This window comes from Trachurus trachurus (genome assembly GCF_905171665.1).
Source record: "Trachurus trachurus genome assembly, chromosome: 7".
NCBI lineage: Eukaryota > Metazoa > Chordata > Actinopteri > Carangiformes > Carangidae > Trachurus > Trachurus trachurus.
The window spans coordinates 17995518-18020726 of NC_139901.1; the positions used below are offsets into that span (position 1 = coordinate 17995518).

General features: G+C 40.5%; 4 protein-coding genes across 6 annotated transcripts; 2 read left to right on the forward strand and 2 right to left on the reverse strand.

The window, feature by feature from the left end:
• Positions 1 to 32: 32 nt before the first annotated feature.
• On the reverse strand, positions 33 to 1854 carry dnase1l1l (deoxyribonuclease I-like 1-like; the record flags this gene model as incomplete). Its single annotated transcript, XM_083975221.1, has 7 exons — positions 33 to 113; positions 212 to 308; positions 399 to 556; positions 696 to 808; positions 1245 to 1363; positions 1453 to 1539; positions 1625 to 1854. The coding sequence occupies 7 exons, from the start codon at positions 1852 to 1854 to the stop codon at positions 33 to 35; spliced, it is 885 nt and encodes a 294-aa protein (XP_083831347.1).
• Positions 1855 to 3622: 1768 nt separating this feature from the next.
• traf3ip3 (TRAF3 interacting protein 3) lies at positions 3623 to 9750 on the reverse strand. Of its 3 annotated transcripts, none has more exons than XM_083975588.1 (14): positions 9621 to 9750; positions 8484 to 8906; positions 8242 to 8368; positions 8029 to 8146; positions 7888 to 7915; positions 7745 to 7774; positions 7065 to 7160; positions 6257 to 6328; positions 5964 to 6101; positions 5673 to 5813; positions 5457 to 5589; positions 5227 to 5372; positions 4556 to 4672; positions 3623 to 4282 (listed from the first exon to the last, which is right to left on the reverse strand). In XM_083975588.1, exons 2-14 carry the CDS (start codon positions 8880 to 8882, stop codon positions 4082 to 4084), a joined length of 1746 nt encoding a protein of 581 aa, XP_083831714.1. In that variant the 5' UTR covers positions 8883 to 8906; positions 9621 to 9750; the 3' UTR covers positions 3623 to 4081. The 3 variants fall into 3 exon arrangements, with proteins under 3 accessions (XP_083831714.1, XP_083831713.1, XP_083831712.1); XM_083975587.1 differs by having other exon boundaries at positions 5673 to 5810; positions 5964 to 6104; XM_083975586.1 differs by having other exon boundaries at positions 5964 to 6104.
• A 1242-nt stretch (positions 9751 to 10992) lies between these two features.
• On the forward strand, positions 10993 to 15012 carry atp5pb (ATP synthase peripheral stalk-membrane subunit b). Its single transcript, XM_083976260.1, has 7 exons — positions 10993 to 11138; positions 11986 to 12022; positions 12142 to 12287; positions 12944 to 13107; positions 13281 to 13406; positions 13941 to 14120; positions 14763 to 15012. The coding sequence occupies exons 1-7, from the start codon at positions 11111 to 11113 to the stop codon at positions 14832 to 14834; spliced, it is 753 nt and encodes a 250-aa protein (XP_083832386.1). The 5' UTR covers positions 10993 to 11110; the 3' UTR covers positions 14835 to 15012.
• A 2021-nt stretch (positions 15013 to 17033) lies between these two features.
• On the forward strand, positions 17034 to 25137 carry eps8l3b (EPS8 signaling adaptor L3b; the record flags this gene model as incomplete). Its single annotated transcript, XM_083975852.1, has 19 exons — positions 17034 to 17071; positions 17369 to 17481; positions 17595 to 17659; positions 17756 to 17914; positions 19743 to 19892; positions 20088 to 20173; positions 20263 to 20387; positions 20535 to 20671; positions 20765 to 20903; positions 20990 to 21072; positions 21166 to 21240; positions 21347 to 21492; positions 22689 to 22947; positions 23654 to 23694; positions 23812 to 23905; positions 24202 to 24318; positions 24397 to 24491; positions 24661 to 24793; positions 24881 to 25137. The coding sequence occupies 19 exons, from the start codon at positions 17034 to 17036 to the stop codon at positions 24923 to 24925; spliced, it is 2100 nt and encodes a 699-aa protein (XP_083831978.1). The 3' UTR covers positions 24926 to 25137.
• Between the last annotated feature and the right edge of the window lie 72 nt (positions 25138 to 25209).

Sequence of the window (25209 nt, forward strand, 5' to 3'; positions counted from 1 at the left end):
AAGAAATCCTGGTTTGTTGATTGGCAAGTGGCTCACAGCTCATGGCGGAGGAGGTACCGGTGGTTTGGCTTGAGGTCAACTTCTACTGGAAAATGGTCACTCACTTCAAGAGCCTGAAAAGCCGCCGTGAGATCAGGATTAATGATGATGTTCATGTCACATAGAAAACTGAACTTTAAAAAAGCTGAAGTTTTCAAAGCAACAATTTTACCTCCTCCTCAGTTAGATGGAAATTTTCTTTAAAGTTGAACGGTTGAGCTGAATCTGGGACTATACTGGAAATGATTTCACGCCCATGGACAATGATCCTGTTGGTGAAAATGTGGAAGGATTATTGTGAGAAATCACTTTGTCTAATGGGCAAAAGCTCAGTGATTCAGTTTTCATGCATCACTGACCTGTCATAGGCGCATTGTGTCTTCTTTCGGACAGTGGTGTCTTGATCATCGCCAATTAGCCAACGAAATTTGGGGTCACTCCTCAAGCGTACTCCTTTCCAGCCCTTGATGGTGACATAGTTGCAGTCGGCATTGAGATCCCCAAGGATAATCACATTCTGGTGTGAAGGAAAGAAACAGTTCAGAAAGAAAAAGTTCAACAGATCGAGATTTGTAGAGAAACCAACACAAGGCCAAACAGAAGAATTCGGAGCATCTCCATCCATCCATCCATGATAATGATATGATTTGACTTACATCAGTCTTCCACTTCCTGTTAACCCCTCTGAAGACAGTGTACAGTTCATCCATCTCTTTCATGGCATTTTTGGGACAAGTGTGCTGACCAATTAGAACAAAATCTTTCACCACTGGAAAAAGCAAAAGCAAAACAAAAAACACATTTAAATTAATGTTAACATTTTAAGTACCCTGTACCCTGGTCATTCATATCCTTATGCATATCTTATACAGGTTTCTTAATCTCTGGACATTTGGTTTGGTTTCTGGCAGGCTGATTTACTATCTAACTATGGTAAATGTTGCATTTTTAAAATTCATTTTATGACATAAATATTATCATCATGTATGTTTTACTGACTAGCTGCTTCATTAACTGAGATTGGACTCACCTGTGCACATGGTATAGAAAGATTAGAAACCAGGATAAACTGCTCTAACCCAGCATATCAAGGTTTCTGAAACCAGCGTATGATGTTTACATTTGCAAAACATCAAGTATCCTCGAGAAACACATGACTGATGAGAGCAGTATATGCTTCCAGACACATCCTTCATTAATCTTACATGTTGTGGGTGAGTGGAAGCGGATGATGAAAGGCTCTCTGGAGAAAACATCAGTTTCATTTGTTCCTTCCTGTAGTTTAGGATATTGATAATGCTCTTTGACTGTCAACATGTTGTTCCTGGAGGAAAACAGAGGAGATCGAGGACATAATGTTGAACTGACCACTGACAGTATAAGGGGTCATGCTTGATAAGCAGTCTGGGTTACCTGTATATGTAGACATACTGTTCCTTGTAGGTGTTCCTCCCCAGCCGCTCACTTTCCACAAAGGAGTATGAGTTGGATTTGTCATATCTGCAGACAAAAACAACAGTCACACACAGTAACACCAAAGCTGAGGATGTTGAGTTATGTGTGTATAACCTACAGATGCTTGTACCTGTTCAGCTCCTTAACCAAGGCTTGTATTGCTTCTCCCTTTGAGTCTCTGACCTCTTGAATAAGACACAAATCGCACCGAGACAGGATCTTCAGGAGAAGCCCCATAACCTTCTTGTTGTTTGCCTTCGCTTCACCAAAGCTCTGAATGTTGAAAGCGCAGATTTTCAGCGAAGACGTGACGCTGAGCGCACACAACGCCACGACAAACAGCAGAACTGCGGTCCTCATCGTACGGAGAAATATCACTCTGTTAGTGAAAGAGAGTTTGGCAAGATCCCTTTCGTCATATTGTGAAATATGTAACAAAAAAAAAGTTCAGTGCCCACAGTACCCACACCACTGCCTCTAACCTTCAGCGCCAGTTTAACCAGGAGACTGACCTCAGTGCAGCAAAGATCCATCTCTTCAATGACCAGCTGTGTATTTGGGGAACATACAGGTAAGCGTGGGTGAAAAGACAGGAGCTGCAGATCAGTGTGACGGATGTGCTGTGTCAGTGCCTGTTGAGAATAGCACATTATCTGGAACAGTTAAAACCTCTGAATACAATGGACAATAGCTCCGTCCCACTCAGCTTCGAGTGTGTTTTGTCTCTAAGTTTGAGCGTAATCGGACAATAGACGCTGCCATGTGTCATGCTTCATGAACATTAGTGTAGAATTTACCACATATCAAACACATGAGCAACAGCGAGTTACCACACAGTGACAACACAACACCGAGACTGCACAGACACAGTCGTAGCTGTTATCGGATGGATCTCCATTGAAATGTATCGAACGTTTGCAGTGAAAATCATTGTCTCTTTTTTCTCCGTTATTTGTTCTCTTTTGATCTATTATCTTTGCAGAAAAAAGGATTTTCCTGTAATGATCTTCATGATCTGGTATAAGCTGGAAAAGAGTAACAAAACTGATACTAAAATTAGCCATCAAAAAGACACATTATAGATTTGAAACAGCACAACTCTTCATCTATAGCTCTGTTCATTGAATTTATTTCCAATGTGGTTGAAATAAAAAACTACATCTTTAAGTGAGTATTTGCATTTTGCTTCTTTCACTCAGCAAATGTTAGAAGCAACATTTCACTGTGTTTGTCAGACTAAAGTTAGATAGGATAGATTAAAAGACAAGTTTGATTCCTTAAAATGTGATGCAAAGTTAAATATGGCTCAACCAGTTAATGTTAAAGTGCTGCTTTACATTGACACATCAATGATAATGATAAGTGTTACAGTTTTATTTGTATTAATGAAAGTCTTACAGGGGTCATATTGTTGTTTAACTTGTACCTTTACTCATATTAGGTGTATTAATACTTCTTAACTCCTTCTAAAGTAAGAACTTTTACTGTTAAATGAGTATTTATGTCAGTTTATGCCAGGTGAAGTACAGCACAATAATTGAAATATACCAAAGGTGATGAAAGTAAAGGTACTTGATCCATGGAAAAATGGTTCCTAAATTATATTGTAGCTGTTCAGGCACAGTGTGTTTTATACAACTTTAGTAAGCTAATTATGTGTGTCATCTGAAAGCTGAGGCATCATTTGATGACCAATAGTATCAAATGAGAAATTTATGTTTTCCTTTGTATTTTCTCTATGATATGTGTTGATGGGTTATGTTTTCACCCCTGAGTTTATCTTAAACTCAAACTGAAGAAACCATGTGAGAAGAATCTTCAGTAAACAAAACACACAGACATGATAAAGGCAAATAAATGGCATCAATAGGATACAGATTTTTTTGTAACTGGTCACAAGGTAAAAAGGTCAGAAAACAGTGGTGCTCTGGTCTGTGTTTTGTAAGAATATGAAATTATTTTTTACGTAAAATCTTAATCTACGAATATGACACCCATGACAAGTGACCCAGTGACACAAACTTGTGTGCATGGTACATTTTCCACATACTTTTGAACCAGTAGTCTCACACAGTTATTTGAATGAAAGATGACAAACAGTAACATTGCGGTAAGAGCATTTATTTAATAAAATATAAAACACTAAACAGCACGTTCATTGTGCATACTCTCTCTTTTTAAAAGCCATTTTGAGCCACAGTGAATCTGCAGCTCCCTGATACCTCATAGTACTGATGTAATTCCTCCTCACAGGAGTTGAGAGAATTACTCGGATGTTTACGTGATGTATATGTATGTACTTTCTTAACTCAACATTCAGTTTACAGTACAAAGGTAATTTCTATTTTTCTGCTCCCAACTCTTACTAACATATTGACTCACACATTTTTCACACTGCTCGTCACACTTTTTGGACACACGTGGAGCACATCCTTCCCATTTCAACACAATGTCATCTGACATCACACACACTTTATGAAATATTAAAGAACTATAGCCATTAAAATATCATCTCCAAAATAACAACAGCAACAATAAATGACCCTAACAAAAAAAACAACAACAACATTCCTGAGCAAAGAAATAATCATATTGGTCTAAAACAGCCTGAGTGTTGAGGTGAGGCCATTTCCAAGAGATAGTCTTCGATGCGTGTCTCTATGTCTGAGTACAGGTCCTCAACTTGCTCCCTGAAAGGAGGATGCCATAGCCACAACATGGCAACCCCCACCACAGCGAGGAGGAGGAGGAAGAACATTAGCACCTTCCACCAGGAGCCAGATGAAGTCTGAAGAGAGAGGGAAGAAAAGCTCCAGGTTAAACTGTGCTGCAGCTGCTCTGGTTTTTACTGCAGTGAAGACAAAGTGTAAATGACATAGTGGAACAAACAGAGTGAAATAATTCATTTTGGTTGGCTCACACAACCTAAGGGCTAGTGAGAGCACTTGAGTATAGCAAGGACATTAAGTCTCAAATTCCCCTAAATGCACACACACACACACACACACACACACACACACACACACACACACACACACACACACACACACACACTCCTCACCGTTCTCCTGCGTCGGTGGCTGAGTTGCCGGAGTTCGTCCCTGCACTGCGACAGCCGGGCCTGGCTCGATTGACACTCCTGCTCCATGGCATGCAGCTCTGTTTGCAGCTCCTCACACTATACACACACACACAAGCACACACACACACACACACACACACACACACACACACACACACACACACACACACACACACACACACACACACACACACACACACACACACACACACACACACACACACACACACACACACACCATATGGGCAGCAAACATGTAGGTTGTATTTAGCCACAGTCCACTCACAATACGTTTTTATAAGTGTGCCAGTATTTACTTATATAAATCTTTCTATCTATCTTCTTTCCAGAGATACATGTGATATGAAATACATCCTGAGAAATACTATAGAATAGATCTGATATTTATTTTAAATACATTTGGCATGCTTTTTTTTTTGGGATTGCAGAAAATGTATAGTGCCTTTATGCATCAGTCTCTGCACAGTAAATAAGGGTATTCTTTTTCTCTCATCCAAAGTGGGTTCATACTTATCTTAAACTGAGAGACACATAACTGTAATTATTACCTGTGTGCAGCTCTGAATCAAACAAAGCATGAAGGTCGTGAATGTGGTGCAGTGCACTGTGGTAGCCTACTCCCACATTACCTCTCTCTCCTTTAGCCGAAGTTTCTCCTCAGTGTGGCGGAGCTGCTCCTCCACCTGAGAGTCTCTCCTCAGCACAAGTTGTGGCTCTGCTTCCTCTGACGTCAGACTATCCTGCATCAGAAAGTCCTGGGTCCCATTGTCGCCATCTACCAGGAAACAGAAAGTTACTCACAGACAGAGGCTGAAAGTGGCTTTGCAGCATTAAGGGAAAAAAACCCGACATGACTTACTGATCTGCTCAATTTCCTCTCTTAAAATCTCATTGTCCTGTTCCAGCAGGCGAATGTTGTACTCTAGCTCCTTCTTCTCCTGTTGTAGTAACACCACTTCCTCCCTCAGCTCAGCCTCTCTGGCTCTGGATAGCTGCACCAGACAAACACATGTTTTTTTTGTCTGCTGACATTCAAACTTCTGACCGTGCACATTATTTCAACGGTACACGTTACCTCCACTTGGCTGTGCAGCTGTTGCAGTTGCTCATTACTGAGGTGCTGGTTCTCCCTGAGTCGTCCAGAGCTCAGCTTCAGCTCCTCATACAGGCTTTGCCACCTCAGTCCCTCTGCTTTGGCTGTTATGAGCATCTCCTGCTACCGCAAAACACACAGAGTTCAAAATTCAGCCGCAGTATTGAGACTGAAATCATCCTGACCTTCTGTTATGGGAACAGAGCACATACATCACCAGACAACCAAAGTATGTCAGTGACAGTTAAACTGAAAGAGTGTGGTTTGTTTGACCTGCAGTGTCTCAGCCTTGCTGAGAGCCTCGGCTTTCTCCTGTGTGGCCTTCTGCAGGGCAACCAGGGCCTTCTCTTCATATATCAGTTTCTGCTTCTCCATCTGTACCACTAGTTTCTTCACTCCATCTTTGGGAAACTTCTGTAAAGATAACACACCACCGAGTTGGACAGAAAAATGACAGAGTGACAGTGTAGAGCCAGACTGGCTGTTTTTTCTTTTTTTCTACCCCTCGCATGATTTAAAATAAAAAAACAGTGGTGGCTTCTTTAACCACCGGCTGCTTTTCTTACCTGCAGGCAGACTTGCAGCTGTGACTCTAGAGCCTTGATCTTGTTTCTGAGCAGGTCTTCACTGCAGCGAGCCTGTGTGGGTTAGAGAGGAAATGACTGAGTGTCACGCTGTAACCTGCAGATGGAAAATTGATACACCTAAATCTGTAATAGGACGTCCTTTCACAGTCTGTGCCTACTGGTGCATAAACGCAACTTGCTGCTTCAGTGAGAACAGAAAAGATCAGATTGTCTGCACAGGCTGCAACACTACACTGTTTCAAGAGTGGAAAAAAGATGTCATATCTCGCCTGGTAATAACAAACCTGCAAGAAGCAACTTTACTTACTTAACTTTACTTTAATTTCCTGATGACAAACACAAACTTTTAAACTGAATGAATTGATCATCAGGTATTTCAACACAGATTAAACAAGTAACATTTCCCTGCAGGGCAGATAAAACAGAGCTGATAAGGATGGAGGGCACCTATAACAGCTACTGACTGCCACTCCCTTCCTGTATAAGAATGACAGCGTACGCTCCTCTTGTGCAGTATAGACGAGGGCGGAAGCAGGAAGCTCCAAACCACAGACTGCATAGGAACTTCCTGAGACATGAGCAGTGATGCACAGACGCTGCACTTCACTGTTACAGAGAAAAACCCAGTATCACATCAACCAGCAAACCAAATAACGATGAAGCAGCAACACTGTGACGCTGTAAAATGTGAATGAGGTTATTGGTGTTTGGAAACTGTAATTAGAAAATACAAGTTGTGCACAACAGGGCTGAACAGGGCTGTGGATAGAGACAGAGAGAGTCTTACCGTCCATATTATGTTAGAGGAGTTGACAAGGTTTGTCGTACCGTCCTGGAGGGCTGCCAGCTTCTCCTTCACGGCCTCCTCTCTCCACAGAGCCTCCTGATAAAAACCAGACAGCAGACGACACACTACAGTTACATTACAGTACAACAACTCGCTCATACTGAATATAGCTGACAACAATCAGCAGCCAGTCAGCTACTGTAACACTCAAGATCAGTTAGGTTACTAATTAAGTTAATGATGCTAGAATTAAAAAAAATAATAAACTAATGATGCTGAATATGAAACTGAATCATCCTATTAAATTAAAAGTCAGGCACTTAACTACTACAAGATGCTAACTGCAACATTGAGAAACAAAACTAGTTCAGTTTACTGAAAACCACCCACTGTGGCCACAAATGAGACACAACACATGGCATAATGTAGTGTAACAGTAGAGCACAAGTGGATAAGAGTCACAAACTTCAATAATAATGTCAGTTTAGTTACACAGCAACATCTAGTTAACGGATGCTAACGTTAGCTGACACAAGGCAGCAAATGTCACAGGTCATAGTCACCAAAACAAATCAAAGCAAAAAGTCTTTGAGGGAGATTATTGATTATAACTTTTCATGTATTTGTTATTTTAAGTATGCCTTTAAGAATGAACTTTGAAAAGATTTCAGTTGGCTTACCTGCAGGTAGTCAGCTAATCTTTGGATATCCTATTATTTGACAAACAAGAGACAAGAATAACAAGTTAAATGTATATATATATATTTTAATCTAAATCTGCAGTTTACAGCCACAGGATACAAAGCATTAGTCTGACACTTACTGATTCTTTGATAGTGACAAGGCCAGACCTGTTGGGAGGGGGAGGGGGGCATTACACAAACATGAAACACTGATCGCAGCTGTTTTTGATATGAATGAATGAGATTTCATGGAGATTTACAGTAGCCTAAGCCACACTCACTCTGTCTGCACACCAGCCTCTCGAAGCACCTTTGTTTTTAAAACATTTTCAGTACGTTGAGAGGATTTTTGGTGAATTTGTTCTGGTCGGATGACTGTTTTGACGCTTGTCTTTTTAGCTTCAAGAGGAGAGGAAGAAAACAGCTTTATTAGTATGAAAAATCAAATGTGAGAGTCACTAATCAAAATGTTATGTAGCTAACAAGACTTTCACCATTACTACTGTTCTCTCTACTCATCCTGTGCTGATCCAACTCCTTTATAACTGTTGTGGAGGTAGATACTTGCTTCATTGAATGGCCTTTCTCTTGCTTCATCGTCTGCTCTGGCCATAATGAAGCCTGGGGAAAGGAGAGGAGAGGGGAAACATAGGTATTTATGTAACCCTCTTTGGAGCGGAAAAGATTAAACATGGATCTGGTAAAATATGACTCCAAATAAATTTCTTTTATTTACCCATGTGCTGCTGCTTGGGCTGTCGGTTTTGCCTCGGCCTGGTGTTAATACCATCTTTGGATGTCCGTTAGCAGTAGGACTAGTTTTGATATTTGTATGATATGTGTTCGCCTTGCTGCTTGAACTGTGATACTTCACTGAGAATGTCTTAGGTGACGCTTTCTTCCTCGTAGACAGACCACACTCCTCTGGGCTCACCGATCTCCTTTTCAGAAACTCAAGCTGCCTCTTTTCTTTCAATTCAGTTTTTATCTGTCTTGTGTCTAACCCTCTCGTAGGGCTGCGACATGAAGTCACGTTGTTTTTTCCTCGCAGGTGTTCACGTTTCTCTGCTCTGACCTCCACTATTCGGTCAAAGACTTTCACTGTGGAGAGCTCTATTCCAGCCAGGGCGTCCATGGCAGCTCCTCTGCCTGTTACAGCCTTTAAATGACAACAGTCACGATCAGTATTTCTAATAATTACATGTGCAGCACATAAGCAATTTGACTCAAATGCATCTATGCATGACATAATAGCCTATATGTATATTGTTATGTTACAAGGAGCTGAAAGTATGACTCTCATGTGTTGCAGGTGCAGGGTGATGGCTCAGATGTTACATCTAAATAAAGTACATCCAAGATAAAGTATATAAAATATGTAAACTATACGTCTGTCTAGTTGTTAAAGTGACTGATACAAGTAAGTATAAAATGCTGATAACTTTATAAATTTGCATCTGTCAAACAAGGTGCTGACATTTTTTATCTGAGTCTTTTATCTGCTCCACCAATAAAAAAGAATATTAGTCATCTGCAGCACCAGGCGTTGCTCCATATTTATATGAGATGTATATTTGGAATAAAGTGAAGGATAAAGTAGCAAATCTCTGTGACCCACGAGAGTCTGCTATAGTGGAAAAAGCTGAAGTAGCAGCTCTAGAAATATGAGCATAGTCGTATTAGTAAGTGTATAATAAAGGTTATAGTGCAGTGCTGGTGTGTTTTTCTTAGGAATCTCCTTTAACTATCAAAAAGTAGCATATCAAAGACAGACTAGGCCCTGGCAACTGTTGAGTGGATCTGTGGAGTAAAAATGCACAAGATTATGCACAAAAAAAAAGCTACATAAGCAGAAACGTATCACAAAGCTTACCCACTACGCCATCTCATCCAGTTGATAAAACTCTTCATGAGCTGGCTGAGAAGTCATCCATTTTCTCACTCTTCTGAAATAATGTCCGGGAGCTTTGTCTGTGTTTCACATGTAGCTGTTTCTGTTGAGCATAATTTAACAGGAAGTGTAGAGAACCACAGCGTCATATGTTCCTCTATCTCACCAGCCACTCGCACCAAACTGATGCCATACACGGGTGGGCCCCAAGATTACAGACAGTCAATTCCCCCTGTGCAAAGTCTGGGATGAAACACACAACTTGGGAGACAGAGCTCTTTTCTCTGTGTGTGGTTGCCTCAGGAGGTTTTAATGTTTTTAGTATTATGGGGTTAGAGTTAGGGGTTACTGTGGTACAATCAGAGAACTAACTGTAACTGAAAAGTAAGGTTACAAGGGTTTTACATTTGAAGGCTCTCAGCTGAACTGTGTGGTAGAGATATAAGCACTAAATCCTTCATTTTATGTATTTTATGCAGTGTCACAGACCTTACCTAAAATCTAAAAAGCATCCAGATAAACTGCAGTCTATGGAGCATATAAAAAGATAAAGGGAAAACAGTATATATCAACTTTATTTTATTTTTTATATAATTATTTATTTAAGCCAAAATAATTTAAACACAGCATGACTATGTAATCGTGTGTATAACTAGAGTCAAATGCTACCCTACTCTTAACCCTTATCTTTAACCTAACTCTTAATTATTGTTATCCTGCTGCAACCTGGTAACATATCCTATGGGATCAATGAAATCTATCTATGCCTGACCTTATATCAACCCCTTAAAAAGCCACTTATACTCTTACACCTTTTTTATTGCACTCATTAAGGCCCTAATTAAGTTTACTGATCAGTGCCTGGCAGGTGCCTGCACCTCATGGATGTATGTATTAACAATTATATATACAGAACAATACTGTTTTAGCCAGAGGTAATGATATACACAAAGAGTAGGGAAAAAAACAAAACAAAACAAAAATCATGAAAAAAGAAAGAAGAAAAAGGTAGGCCTACATATTAATTAAATAGAACATTTTGACCAAAATAGAGTTTGTTTTTAATGCCTCTAGGTCATTTTCCTTCCCATTTTCCTCAAAGCAAACAAAAATGTCATTTTCTTGCAGCTGGATCGTGGGTCCGGTTTTTTCCTTCTAATAAAGTTTTGTACATCCAACCGAAACACTTGTGTGTACCATACACTGTAAAAAGAAGGTGTACATACACAGTGATAAAACAAATGTCATACACATAGGTCATACAGAATGTCACCTTTCCGATGTACGTAGATGGTGCACCCCCTTCTGGTCGTCGCCTTTGAAACCAGAGCTCCTCTCTACTCTCGCGATAGTTCGTGTGGATTTCTCGTGTGTCCGCCATCCTCACGGTTCTTCTTTGCAGAGAAGGGCACAGAGAGGCCGAAACAAGGCTGCCCGGTGGAGCAACAACTCGGCACTTTCGTCCTTCAACCATGCTGTCCAGGCTTGTATTAGTTTCAGGTATGCACTCTTCTGTATTTTAACACGTTAACAAACCCTTCCCTCAGCTCTGTCATGACCAGGCAGTGAGGCAGGAGATGTAAAAGTTTAAAGTGAGTGTGAAGGGTAAAGTGAAGGCCGCACATTGAATGGGATGCATGCTAATGCTAACTGGAGGTAATAAGCTTAAGTGTCAGCTCATAAACTAAACGGTTTGAACTGATAAAAGACTATAGCCCCCTTTCTCTATTGTTAATAAACATAACGACCATTGTGCCAAAGCCACAAATTAAAGCTAAATTAAACGTCGGCAGCTGACGGTGGTAAACAGGAGCTACATTAGCTTCTCGTTAGCTCTACACGCCTGCAAATGTCACCTTATTGACAGCTAGCCTCTAGTCCTAGCTAGTCCTCTGCTCTTAGCGAGTCTGGAGTAAAGACCGTTAATATAATACATCCATGGTAAAGACGCAACCAAGATCTGGCAATGCATGTGAACTTAACGTGTGATTTTTACAAATTTAGATACGAAGTTTGACATTTTGTTCACATTATGCTATCGGTGGAGAAATTATCCCATCTAAAATTAGGTTACTGTTATTAAAATCTGCATCAAAGTCGCAGACAATTAGTCACTAATATAGTTTGTACACTTTGTACACCATCTTAAACCTATGCAGTTTAAATCAACTATTCTGCAATAAGTCCCTAGCCTCATGTCAATTACAATGTTGAGCTTTGGTGGAAATAGTTTTAGCCACATGTTGATTAAACAAGACAACAATTTTCACTCTAAAAATAAACAAATGAAAACATGCACTTCTTGCAGATATGTGCTTAATGTCTGTTTATTCTCTCTCTGTTGCAGCCAGTTCCCTGAAAGCCAGCGGCCCCCTTGGAGCTGGGTAAGTGTCTTCTTCACTAACTGTTTTAATTTACTGTTTTCATCACAGACAAGACACATTTGACTGACAACAACATACATTCTCTAAGGTCTGAAAGGTAACTGTATTTCCATCCACAGTCTGGTCCAGGCATCTCGCTCTCTGCACACATCATCCCAGAGTCTTGCCCCAGTCCCTCCTCTGCCAGAAAAAGGAGGCAAAGTCCGCCATGGCATCATCCCAGACGAGCTTTTCCAGCTCCTGTACCCCAAGACTGGAGTCACAGGTCTGTAGCGTTCAGCCCAGAAGCTGGAGATGAGCTGATCTCACTAAATAAGTCATAAAGTGTGTCCCTATGGTTTTTTTGTATGTTGAGGACCTTTTTAGCAACAAGGCAATCCGAAGTGCTTTACATATATCCAAGAAGAGATTAATACAAGATAAACATGCACTCACCTAACTGTGACTGTGATCTTGCACAAAAATTGTCTTCATTGACACTTCAGTGCAGGATTTGAATATAAAGTTGCCAATAGAAATCAATTTGGGGCAGACACAAAAACTGTAAGATTTAAGCTTATATTTAACAGAGCAGAGTGTCTGAGCAGACCCAGTGTCATGTCTGTTACAGATATATAAACCATAAACACTGAATGATATTTGGTTATGATAAAGGGTCTGAGGGCAACACTGTTTGCTGCTGTATTATGTGTAATTTTTTTTTCATTTTGTAAAAGGACAATGTTAAAAATAAAACAGAAAGAACATCTCTGGTGCAACACGACCCTATACTGCACTTGGTTGCCCTGTCTTCATTTGATAAATATTAGCATTAAAAGCTCAGTGACGTAGTGCTGTGTGGTCTTTACAATGTATTTTATAACTCACTCTTGCAATAACCACCTTCCACTCACTATGAACGTTTCTACATTTTTCCACCAGGCCCTTACATGCTGGGCACTGGCCTCCTCCTCTACATGCTTTCCAAGGAAATCTATGTAGTCAACCACGAGACCTTCGCTGCCGCCTCCATCGGCGCTGTCATCGTCTATGGTGTCAAGAAATTTGGTCCCAGTGTTGCAGCTTTTGCTGACAAATTAAACGAGGTATGGTGTTTTTAGCTTTTTTTTTTGCCTGTGGTGTATAGTATCCAAGTATGGATGCTTATCCACAATATGTTTGCACAAGAGACAGATGTTGCCATAATCAAGCAACAGACTTTGTGAATCTTTCCACACACCTTTTGTAAACCTTTTGTGTGTGTGTTTTGTTTTTGTAGGACAAAGTGGCCAAGGCTCAGGAGACAAAGGACCTCGCCGTGTCCAGCCTGGCCCAGGCCATTGAGGACGAGAAGAAGGAGCAGTGGAGGACAGAGGGAAGATCAATGCTGTTTGATGCTAAGAGGGTGAGCATACTAGATGTTTGTGTTTCCCCACATTTTCAACATTTATACTGTCTCGTGTTCACACCAACATACTGACACCATGTATGTGGCCTGTACCCCTTTGAGCCGTAGGAGTCGACATTGTTATGTAATCTTTGATGTTTATCGCCCTCTGCTGGCCACAAGTTTAACTGGTTTGTTAGCTCTATGGATGTGTGTGGAGCTGAAACCAGAAAAGTATGGAAAATGCCTTGCTGAATTGCAGCAATACATTTACTTCAATTTATTTTTAAAATAACTTCCTGGATGTTAGCTGTTTATCAGTATATAGTTTGTTTTATAATATGAGCTTTCTTTTACTACTCACAGATGGGTAGGGAAAAAGATTTATTTGAAAGAATACTGAGTTAAGACTAAGTGCTGCCACTTAATCAGATTTCACTTGAATTACAAAACGATTAAAGCATTTAAAGATTGACTTAAGCTTTAGTGACCCAATGCTAGACCACATACATTTCTATAATGTGCTGACAAAGACCTCTCTTTCCCTTTTAGAACAACGTGGCCATGCTGTTGGAGACAAACTACAGAGAGAGGCTACACATGGTGACCAATGAGGTGAAGAGGCGCTTGGACTATCAGATCGCCCTGCAGGACCTCCACCGCCGGATGGAGCAGGAGCACATGGTCAACTGGGTGGAGAAGAGCGTTGTTGGCAGCATCACGCCTCAGCAGGTCAGACTGTCAGATTGTTTTTATGAATGTACACTTCGCTGGCTGGGATGGTATCGCACCTCTGTACCTGTTTGATACCAACTACAGACAGATGATAAACACCTTAGTGCCTTGACATAATTCAGTTTTTTTGAGTACCGGTAATACAGTTAGGTCAGGTATGAAATTACCCTGATTTGTACCTAGATGAAAACCCTTTTTCCAGCTCCAGATTGTCCTCATTCTTTTCAACTTTTGCAAAAACAGTAATCAAATATCTGCCTATATATTGCAAATATATTCTTGCACTTGTGTTGCTCTTCTTTTAAGTCATTTTTTCCAGTGCTCAATTTGGTTGTTAGGATTGGTCAAATTATTTTCTCTGGGAGCATTGTTCAGTTTATCTTCTGAACTTCTCATCTGTGACTCATCTCAACGACAGATAACCAGGGCAGAGCCTGTTTCTGATTCACTAAAGGGAGTCTCTCTGGATTTGTTGTCGTTGTACATGAATGTGTTTCCTCTGTGGCAACAAAATGCCAAAGTCAAGCCATTAGAAGCTGGTAAAATGGATGAACAAAATACAGTTAGCTAACTTTAAGCCCCTGTTATTCTTCATGTGAGACCTCAGAGCTTCACATCTGTTTCTCTGTTGTTTTCCAGGAGAAGGAGAGCATCGCCAAGTGCATCACAGACCTGAAGGCTCTGGCGAAGGCCAAGGCTACAACTGCCTAAACTGTCAAGTCTTCAGAGAAGACCGCTCTTAACCCCAACTCTGTGTCGTAGGACGAGACGCTCACTTTCTTTACAGAATAAACTATTTCCTCTTTAAAGATTGTCTCTGTCAATATTATGGGTGTGTACAGTATTTACACGTCAGCTGATGGTAAAAATAAATGGTTCTCTTATTCAACCTATACTGGCCGTTTGTATTTTTACACTACACAGGTTTTCTACTCGCATTTAACACTTTAACCTTTGCTTATACTCTTTCAAGATGACATTAGTGTTGTGGAACATGCGTAATGTGTCTCACAAAGTTACAATCATGATAGATTACACTTAAGATTTCTGGGGCACTTAAGACCTTTGGTCAATCTAAAAGAGGTGTTGTAAAGCATTTCTAAACCTTTGGACTCATAATGAGCTACAGGTTTGCTGCCTCCCATTGCACCTTAAATACTTGCCTTCAGATGACAAGGGAGGCCGGCCCTCTTGATCCCGTCACTCCCGTCACATCATTGCACTTTGAACCTGGTGCCTTCAAGCAGGAAGTCCAAGGAAATTTTTCTCAGCAGGCTGCGTGAAGAACAAATGCCCTCTGCTGTGACAGGTGTTGGTAGAAAATCTCTTTTCTAGGAAGGAACGATGACTGAGCAGAGCTGACATTCACAGGTAATAACAGGATTAATTAATTGTGATTAGGGGTTTTGATTTAATAAGGTTCGATACATCTCAACAGGTGTTGGCTTTATGTCTTGGTCGGAAAGAGAAATGTGTTTTCTTTTGCTTGAAGTGGGTGGTTGTTGACAGGAAGGCACTTATTATATCCTACATTTGATTTAGCAGATCTATTTCTTTTTTGAAAATTATTTTTTTTGAACATTTTCAAAATTATAACAGTCCAGTACAGTGCATACAGATTATAGATACAGTATGTAGCAAATCCAGAATATATTCCACAGCAATGATCTCAAAGGTCCTTGTTAGGTCTTACATTTCAGGCAGTTGCGCTCTGAGTTGCTGTAAAGAGGTCATTCTGACCGTTAATACGAAATCTTAGTCTTTCCAGAGAAATATAGTCTGATATCAAAGACTTCGACAGATGTATTGAAGGAGGTTCATCTCCTACCCATTTGGTCATAACAGCCTTTCGGCCCAACATAAGCAAAAAATGTACAGTGTTCTTATGTGATCTTATTGATTCAGGGATATATCCAAATAAACACAACATTGGAATAGGCTGTAGTTGCTGTTTACTTATCACACTAACCTCAGAACATACAGTTTGCCAAAACCGTTTAATCTTTTCGCATTCCCAGAGGCAGTGAAATCTTGTCCCTAAAATAGTCTTACATTTTGGGCAGTTTGGAGAGGCCCCTGCTGTATATTTACTATACATATATGGAGATATATAAACATTTTGTAAGATATTATATTGCATTTCTCTGAATCTGTTACATATGGATATTTTCGAAGGTAAAAGTAAAATGTCCTCCCATATCTCACTGTCTAGCAGATCTATTTCTTAACCTCATGACACACGAAGAACCAGCTAATGAATAAAACACTGTTGATACTGATTTGACATTTTTGCAGATCTAAGTCCATTGAGGTGTTGGAGTCCTCAATGCTGTTTAATAATTATTGAAAGTGTTTGTTCATTTAAACCCTGATTTTATTATCACATCTCAACATTGATTAACCAGACTTTTCCGTGAGAGTTTTCAATTGTTTAAATTTTAAATTTCAATCAGTAACAGTAGATGAAGAAGGAAGCTGACTTCAGTCATGTCTGTTCAGTGAACTGAGAAGCTAAAGCTGGCTGACGTCAGCCACCCTGAAACACTGATCACACCACCCCCAAGTAAAACCCCAGAGAACAGATAAATACTAAATACAGAAGGGATGAATTGTATCACTTATAAATTCAAGTTTTTCACTTAAACATTTGTAACAGGAAAAATGTTATTTAAAGATTTTATTTTAATAGTTACAGCCTCACTTTTAAATGTAAGAAGCTGTAATTGAATAAATGATTTGTGCATTATCTGAACAGTGTATCCACACAACCATCTGTCCTGGTTTAATATTGTTCCTCACTGTGTCAGGCTGAGAAATGTATTTTCTTACAGGTTGGAGTGGCTTCTGAGAGATTCTCAACAATCTGAAGATTTAACTCATCTGTAAAAAGACAGACGCTGTTGTTTGAAAATGTATGGAAACAATGCGCCCTTCTCCTATTCCCCAGGGTCAGTAACACTTCATTTTCATTTCCAGGCCCACTGTTTGCTCAATAATGCTACTGTTATTAATTCAGTTAAGCAATTTGAGCACAAAATCTTTACAACAGTCCACACAGCTGTTCACACCCTTTCACACCCTTTCACGATAAAACACTGCTGTGTTGTGGAAACTGCAGCTCACTTGAATTGTGCACTGTGGATGATTTATCTATGTTTTATTGATGTGAGGAAGCCAGGCTGGCAGCAGCACATGAACATCCCCACATCTCCTGTTTGATAAGTTAGATTTTATTGTTCTTGTAGGGGTTTCTCACTGGAGGACCTTCCTCAACAGAGGCAGACTTTCCAACAAGACGACCTAAAGAGTCCACTGCAGAGGAACGGCATGTCCAGACCCAGTGGAAGACGCATATATAGTAGGCTATGTTAAAACATAAACATGACACAACACACATTCTTCTGTGTAAGAGTATTTTACTTTTTGTGAGAAAAAAAAATACATTTGATATTTTTAAATTACACTTTTCAGTGCAGAGAAAAGAGTACTCCGAGACACTGAACAGACAACCTGACAACTTTCACACCAGAGTGGAGGTAAATGAGAAATCAATACCAGCAGGGAAACAAACAAATACCAATCATTTAACCTGTAGCTCTCCTCATTCATGACCATCAACACTGACTCCACAGCATCTGTTCACCTGTGAGCTGGACGGCCAGCAGGTGAAGACACTGGAGGACTGTGTGGAAAAACTGAAGAAGCTCGATGTCAAAGGTCGTCTGTGGCCCCAGGAGATGATCATGGAGATTCAGGGAGGATATCTAGTGCTCAGTGACATTGAGACCAAGGTTGGTTTTAATCCCCTGAAGAATTCCTGCTATATTTGATCTCTTAAATCAATTTTTTAAAATTAAATTAAACAATTTAGAATAGAGACTAAACAAGTGCGCCACTGTCACACCTTGACAGCTCGCCCAAAATTGAGTAATTGCTACAAATTAAAGTGTCACTGTTTCTAATATTGACAACAGAGAGAAAGGTGTGGCAGCAGAACAAACAAACAGAGGGGGCTGACTCACCTAGTTTAGGAGAAAACTGCTGTGAAAACTAGCTAGAGTCAAGTTAATCCACAGCATAACAATAAAAAAAAGCTAACCAAGTTATAATGTTGTTATAATAATGTTATAGGGTGGTTCAGGGGTGGGGCAACAGGCCAGAGGAGTGGTACAGTTGTAAAGTTATATAGGCTATCATGCTATACTGTTTAAAGCAGAAGTGAGTGATACATTTGTGTTAATATAAGTCTTAAATAGTTATATCTTCCGACAGCAATCACTTACATAGAGTGTTTGGACTGAAACACGGGTCTCTCAGTCCCTCTGCTCTGCTCTGAGCCGAAGAGAAAACATTTATCGTATCCTACAGTTTTTATCCAATGAGGAGAGAGAACGGCATGCAGGGCTGTGTGTGCAGCCAAGGAACGCCGTGAATGTGGTGACGTAGCGACGAGGACTGTTATGGTGCGTTCAAGGAAACTCGTATTTTTCCGACCGTGAAGTGGTACCAGTTCGATCTGGTAACAGTTCACCGGTCGGAAGTTACGAGTGGCCGTTATAGTGACTTTCACCGGTAAAACAGGTCGGAAAAACACGAGTGGGTTGCCTGGAACGCCACAAAGTCGTAAGTTGTGACTTGAAGCTGTAATTTACGATTTCAAAAGCCTGCCTGGAACGCAGCATTAGCGAAAACGACCGGATCACTCACTTCTGCTTTAATTTTCACTTTAACATGTATTTGATCACCAAGCATCAATAGGAAAATGACTTGGCCTGAAAAGTAACTTCCCCCTTTTAAATTATTAGATAAAAACACCACATGAATTAATGATGAATTGACCACTGAACTGCATACTTCTAATAAACTGCAGACATTAACATGCAGTGGTAACAACCATCTTTTTTCTGTGAAGGCTTTGCCACATGATTGTGGAAGCCTGGCTGCAGGGATTTTCTCTCATTCAGCCACAAAAGCATTAGTGAAGTCAGGCATGCTTGTTCCAATTCATCCCAGAGCTATTTTAGGGGTTGAGGTCAGGTCTCTGTCAAGTTCTTCCACATCAAACTGAGAAAACAATTTATTCTTAGACCTTGCTTCGGGAGCATTGTCTTGTTGAAACATGAAATTCTTTCAGCATCAATGGTGAAAACACACTGATGCCAAAACATATCACGGTTTCTTTTTTTCATTTTTTTTTTTTTATTGAATTAAAAATGAGGGAAAATAGCCTCAGACATAAAATACAAATGTTAACTGCGAGTGGAGGATTAAGCATGATCACACAAGCAGAACTGTTCTGCTCTGCTTAGATACTGATGAAAGTAAACCTTGAGAAACTTGAGCTAAGAGATAAAATGAATGCTATATCTGTGCTTATTTGTGCGAAATGACCAAATTTTTTTTACTTAAAAAAAGATTATTCCTTCTACAATCATATTTTCACGCTGATTTTATTTTTCTATATGCAGTGTGGATTTACTCTCAGTGCCACGAGTCTCATTGTCCCACTTTCTGCATGTTGATTTGTTCCACAAGGATTTTAAACTATGTGCATTGTCATATTCACTTTTCATGAAGTTGTGGCCCTAAATCTTTATTCTGTTCACTCTGATTTTAAAGACGGAGCTGGAGACGCTGCCTTTGAGTAGCATCACGAAAACCAAAGCTGTACTGGACAGCTGCGCTTACGACTCTCTACTGACAATAACTCTACAGGAACGCAACAAACGCAGCCCTCAGGTCTTCTTGTTCCAGTGTGAGGAGACCGGGGTGAGTCATATCTCACCAGTGAGCTTAACCTTGGCCTCCTGACAGCCTCCAGAGAAGAGGAGTGTGTGTCAGGATCTCTGGATTCATTTCCAGTATTTCAATGCAGTGTGGATGCAGCGGTTTTTTGTTTTGTTTTATTTTATTTTTGTTGGTGTCATGAGGGAGTTTGATTCAAATCAGGTCTCTTTTTACCAGGCAGCACTCATCAAGGAAGACCTGGATAAAGCAGTAAAGAAAGGAGGTCCAAACATGGAGCCCCGCAGAGAGAAGTTTGACATAAGGTTTGGCGTCACATCATAGATAGAGGAGAGGCTCACATTCAGAAATCAAACAGTCAAATCCATTAACTGCTGCCTGTTGATGTTTTCAGGAATGATCTTGAAAATATAATCGGTCAACATCCTCAAGGCAGTCCCTGGCCTCGACCTGTGGTGCGAGAAATGACCCCGCCACCACCGGACCAGCCGCCTCCTCAGTGGGGCAACAGAGAGCCAGGTGAATTGAAATTTAAAATTTTCCCTTCAGTTCTACCTGTTTGATTGTGTTTGCTAACACTTATGAAAGTTCTGTGCGAATCCTTTCAGCTCTTATCTCCTGAAGTGCAGTATTAATATTTATATGTAACCCTTTATTTCAAATTAGAGGGTGTGCTTTTCCCACGGGTCCAAACCCCACGGGTCCCAACCCCACAAGAAGTTATGATGCACAATCCTGACCCTCATGACTACCAGAGCAACCTAGAGGTGGCTCCTGAACAAATGGACACAGAAAGAGACACGGTCAGTGCATTGGTAATAACATATCACAAATGTTGACTCATCCTCCTTTTTATCTCCAGAAAACAACTAATGTGTTAATTATTTTTTCAACAGGAGATATTAAACCATGTTCTAGATGATTTGGAGATTTTCTTGGACAAAGTGTCTGCTGCAGCAAATGCACCTCCACCACAAAGTGAAGAGAAGAGCGGGAAGAAGAACATGTTCAAGAGGAAAAAAACAAAGAAAAATGGTAAATTACATCAAACAGACAGGCTACAGAACTTCACATAAACAACAGAGTACTTATATATTCTAATGATCATATCTTGACTCCAGCTCCACCTCAAATTTCCAATCTGCCATCTTGGGATGAATATGTCTCCTGCCTTCAGAAAGTCAAATTTGGATTCAATCTGCTGGTAAACTATTTTTTCAAAACTTGAATCTTCTGACATATAATGGTGTAGTTGAGGAAAGTTGCAACCTATGTGTGACTCTTTTCCACATTACAGGGCCATCTGGACAGGGCACTGACCAACCCCAGTGCTCCTGACTTTGTCCACATCCTCTTCAATAGTTTAGGCGCGGTGAGCTCCTGCAACCTCATTTGTTCTCACTTCGCTGAATTTAATCCCAACGTTAAATCTATTTCCACCGGCACTGACAGGAAATACCATCTCCATCTCTCTACAGCTGGTGCCTCGGTATCCACAAGACCTTCCACCCACTGTGGTCTCTCCCCTGCTTACGGACGCAGCCATACAGCTGCTTAGTCAGGTCGTCACCCCCGAGGAGAACCAGCTGTGGGGGTCTCTGGGAGACCCCTGGAACATCCCCAGGTAGGACCGACTTTACAACCCTCACACACTTACATAAGCTTTATGTTGTATCTGTCCCGGCACACGGTCTGCTGTCATGTAGATATGGGCCAGAGTTACTGCTGCATTCATGGTCTTGGGAAAAATGGAAGGTATAAGTGTGAAGTTTGAAACTTAAATTGATTTTGATTTTAGTAACAGAAAGTTTGGCAACTGACAATAATGAAATAAAGTCTTGGATTAATTATTGACTAATAGTATTGATTAAACAGCTATAAGGTTGACAGGCTGCTGTTGATCCAAACCTCCTGTTCTTCAGGGAAACCACTTTAAGAACTGGTCAACCATACACTTTGTGGGAATGAGTTTAGGACCAAAATTAATTAATCTGATTGATATTTCTAACTGTTTACTTATCAACTTATCTGAAAGTAGGAAATTAAGTTGTTAATGTTTTACCAACATTTATAGATGTGCTGCAGAGAAGATAAACATAGCCAGCCACGTATTGTTATTAAGACCTTCATTAATAGTTCATTATGGAAACAGTCTGACGCCTTTGCAGAAAAGCTTATTCAGTGAGTTAGATGAGGAGATTGATTGATGACTTAAATGCCCGTCTGTTGAATATGAAACCATAAAAGTAAAACCACTTAACCAGTCCATAGAAAAAAGAAAAAGAGAGATGCACTTGCCATTAAGAAATCACTACCAGGCAACCAGCTGAGACTCCAGGAAGTGACTGTGCTGGATCAAGAGATGTGTACATATGGCACATGTTCCCATTTTTACACTTGGTTTATTGTATGGAGCTTTGGTGGTTGTCGGCAGAGTTTATTTGCTACCACTGAATAGACTCAGGCTGTTTCCTCTCAGTTTCTTGTGTTTATCCTAAGATAACCTAACCAGATGCAATCAGTTACTTTATGAGCACCATACAGGCAAAAAAAAACAACTGACATTTCCCTAAATCTAAATGTCATCATTCAAAGGTTGACAGATTACAAAAACACTTAAAACGGTCTGCACCCAACTTAGAATCTAGCATATATATTTTTATTTTTATTTTTTCAAAATTTGCCATTAACATTAACGGATCAAGAGATACTAGACTTATAAAGACATTTGATCAGGAACCCAACTCATTCTGGCGGTTATTCTTATATAAGGTCAATTTAGCTGGGTTTAGCTGACACTAGTTTCCTGACACCTCACAGGTCTCAGTGGCCGGGGTCTGACGTCCCACCTTACATCTGTGAGTTCTACGATGGCTGGCAGCCTCCTCCGCCCAGACACATGCCCTCCCCGGCCCCTCGCAACAGTCCTCTGAGCAGAAGCAACAGCCAGCACTTCCCACCCGGCCCGCCCCACGGACAAATGCATGAAGGCCAGGGCTTCCCACCCGGCCCGCCCCACGGACAAATGCATGAAGGCCAGGGCTTCCCACCCAGATCAAGGCAGCAGCAGCCTGAAGAGGTAGAAGCACACTCATACAGTCATAAAATGCACAATAGCTTCCATTTATCATCATCATCATTATTATTTTTATGGCCTTGAATGAACACTGATAGTGATGCTTGCTACTTATCTGATGGCGACTGAAACTCCACAAAAAGGGGGCCTAATCTCACTATTTTACTTTCACTACTGTATTTTTAAATATATATTCTAGTGGCTTCTTTTTTAGGAAACATAATCCATGGCTTGTTATCACTTCACCTGCTGTTGTGCTTGTGCTCTAGCAGGGACTGTACCTCAACTGACATAAACTCTGGTTTATGTTTACTTACCCAGTTTTTATGGCTGTCATCTCAACATCTTAACAATATGTGTGTTATTGTGCTTGTGCTCTAGCCGGGGCTGTACCTATCATAACTACACATAACTACACGGCACGCAGCTGTTGCTAACTGAATTTACCCATAGGACCCAATTTGTTGTGACTCAGTGGCTTATCATGTGACAAAGTATAGGCCTACTATAGCCCTGCATGAGAAGTTACAGTAGCCTAATATACAATCACCAACATAAAAAAGACTGCCATGTGGCTGTAACTATGATTGCTGCTACCACCTGGCAGTCAGACCCTTTTGTGTGAAGTTCTCAAAGCAACAAAAAGCATCTCCAGGGCAGCCATTACTATCACAGTTCAGTGTCATAATGTATTTTATGCCTTTGACAGCCGATGACCAACGCTCCATGGGGTCCTCCACCACCAATGCAGTAAGTTTTATTCCACTACAATTAATATGGCTGTGATCACATTTGTTGCAAACACTCCTTGTATGTGTTGTCAGTGGCTTTTGTTTTTGCTCAAGTGTGTGTCCGTTGCTGTTTCAGCTCCAGCGAGCCACCCCTGAAAATGCGGGCCATGTACGACTTCATGGCCAAAAACAACCAAGAGCTGAGTATGATGAAGGGTGAAGTGATAGAGGTGAGATAAAAAAAAACAAAAACATCATGTATATGGATTATTATATCGTATAGTGAACATTTGAAACTTGACTTGTCCTGACTTGGCTCAAATAGTCTTCATACTGTACATGGTGCTTCCTGTTTGATGGATAAACTCTATGATATCCCAAAGCCAGCCTTGATTCTACCCAAAAATTTGACTCATCTGTTCAAACATTTACCACAGTCACAATGAAAGCTGCTGTTATTGTCAGTTTTATCATTCTAGTTCATCAGACGTTTGTAATGTATGTTTGTTTCTTCTTTTTAAAACAGGTAATTCAGCAATCCAAGCGGTGGTGGCTTGTTCGAAACAACCGCAACGAGGAAGGAAATGTTCCTCTGAACGTTTTGGAGCCGATGGATGGCAGTCGGCCCATGGAGGATGTACGGGTGAGCTGAGTGACAGGCTGGGCAACATAGATTTCAGAGTTCATCGATTTTTTACAAATGACACTTTTTTCTGTTTAGACACAGCAAGACACACGCCCCTCAGTGACCCTGGACATGTCCTCCAAACCGGCAGAGGTGAAAGCCTGGCTACAGCACAAAGGTTTCTCCAGACTGTGAGTTACATGACCCACTGGAATTTAGAGTTGTCTGTGCTGTAGATAAGGCTTGTGTTTCATGATAAAGTGTGATATAATAATATTAATAATGGTACTTTTTTTTCTAACGCACTTTACCTTCAACATAAACTCAAAGTGCGATATTCTGTTGCTTCTTCACGAACAGAACCGTGTCCAGCCTCGGTGTGCTGACCGGTCAAATGCTCCTGACAATGAAGAAGGATGAGATAAGGACCGTGTGTCCAGAGGAAGGAAGCAGGGTGTTCTTCCAGCTTCAGGCTGTTAAGGCAACCATTTCAGTAAGTAATGTGCCACATGTTAAGCAAACACACACACATTCAACTTGGACACTTAAATGATCATCAGTTTTATCCTGCTTCCTGCAGCTCGCCAATGAACCACCACCAGGCATGTACAACGGCCGCTACTAACGACTACTTCACAGCAACTTCAGTTTCCTTTCTCCTGAAGTTTCATTCACAGATTTCTTCCTTTCATGTAATGAATCATCTTGTGTGGATGAAAACACATCAAATACTGATGTGACATTCAACTGAAAGTGCTTATAGATAACAAAATGTATGCATTGTGACATATATGACCAGCACCAACTAATTATTACCTGTCATTTCCTTTATGTATAATGCAATTCTACTAATTTCTAGTAAATTCTGTATATTTTTTCAAATACACTGCATTGACTTGATATTGAACA

Excerpts from the sequence above, each read along its gene's own strand:
- atp5pb (XM_083976260.1), top strand. The coding sequence starts at position 11,111 with ATGCTGTCCAGGCTTGTATTAGTTTCAG. Across the intron at positions 12,023-12,141 it reads AGCGGCCCCCTTGGAGCTGG|TCTGGTCCAGGCATCTCGCT; the intron begins GTAAGTGTCTTC and ends TTCCATCCACAG. Across the intron at positions 13,407-13,940 it reads TGCTGTTTGATGCTAAGAGG|AACAACGTGGCCATGCTGTT; the intron begins GTGAGCATACTA and ends TTTCCCTTTTAG.
- traf3ip3 (XM_083975586.1), bottom strand. The coding sequence starts at position 8,882 with ATGGACGCCCTGGCTGGAATAGAGCTCTCCACAGTGAAAGTCTTTGAC. Across the intron at positions 6,329-7,064 it reads CCTCTAACATAATATGGACG|GCTCGCTGCAGTGAAGACCT; the intron begins GTAAGACTCTCT and ends TAACCCACACAG. Across the intron at positions 5,814-5,963 it reads GCAAGGCTGAGACACTGCAG|CAGGAGATGCTCATAACAGC; the intron begins GTCAAACAAACC and ends GTTTTGCGGTAG.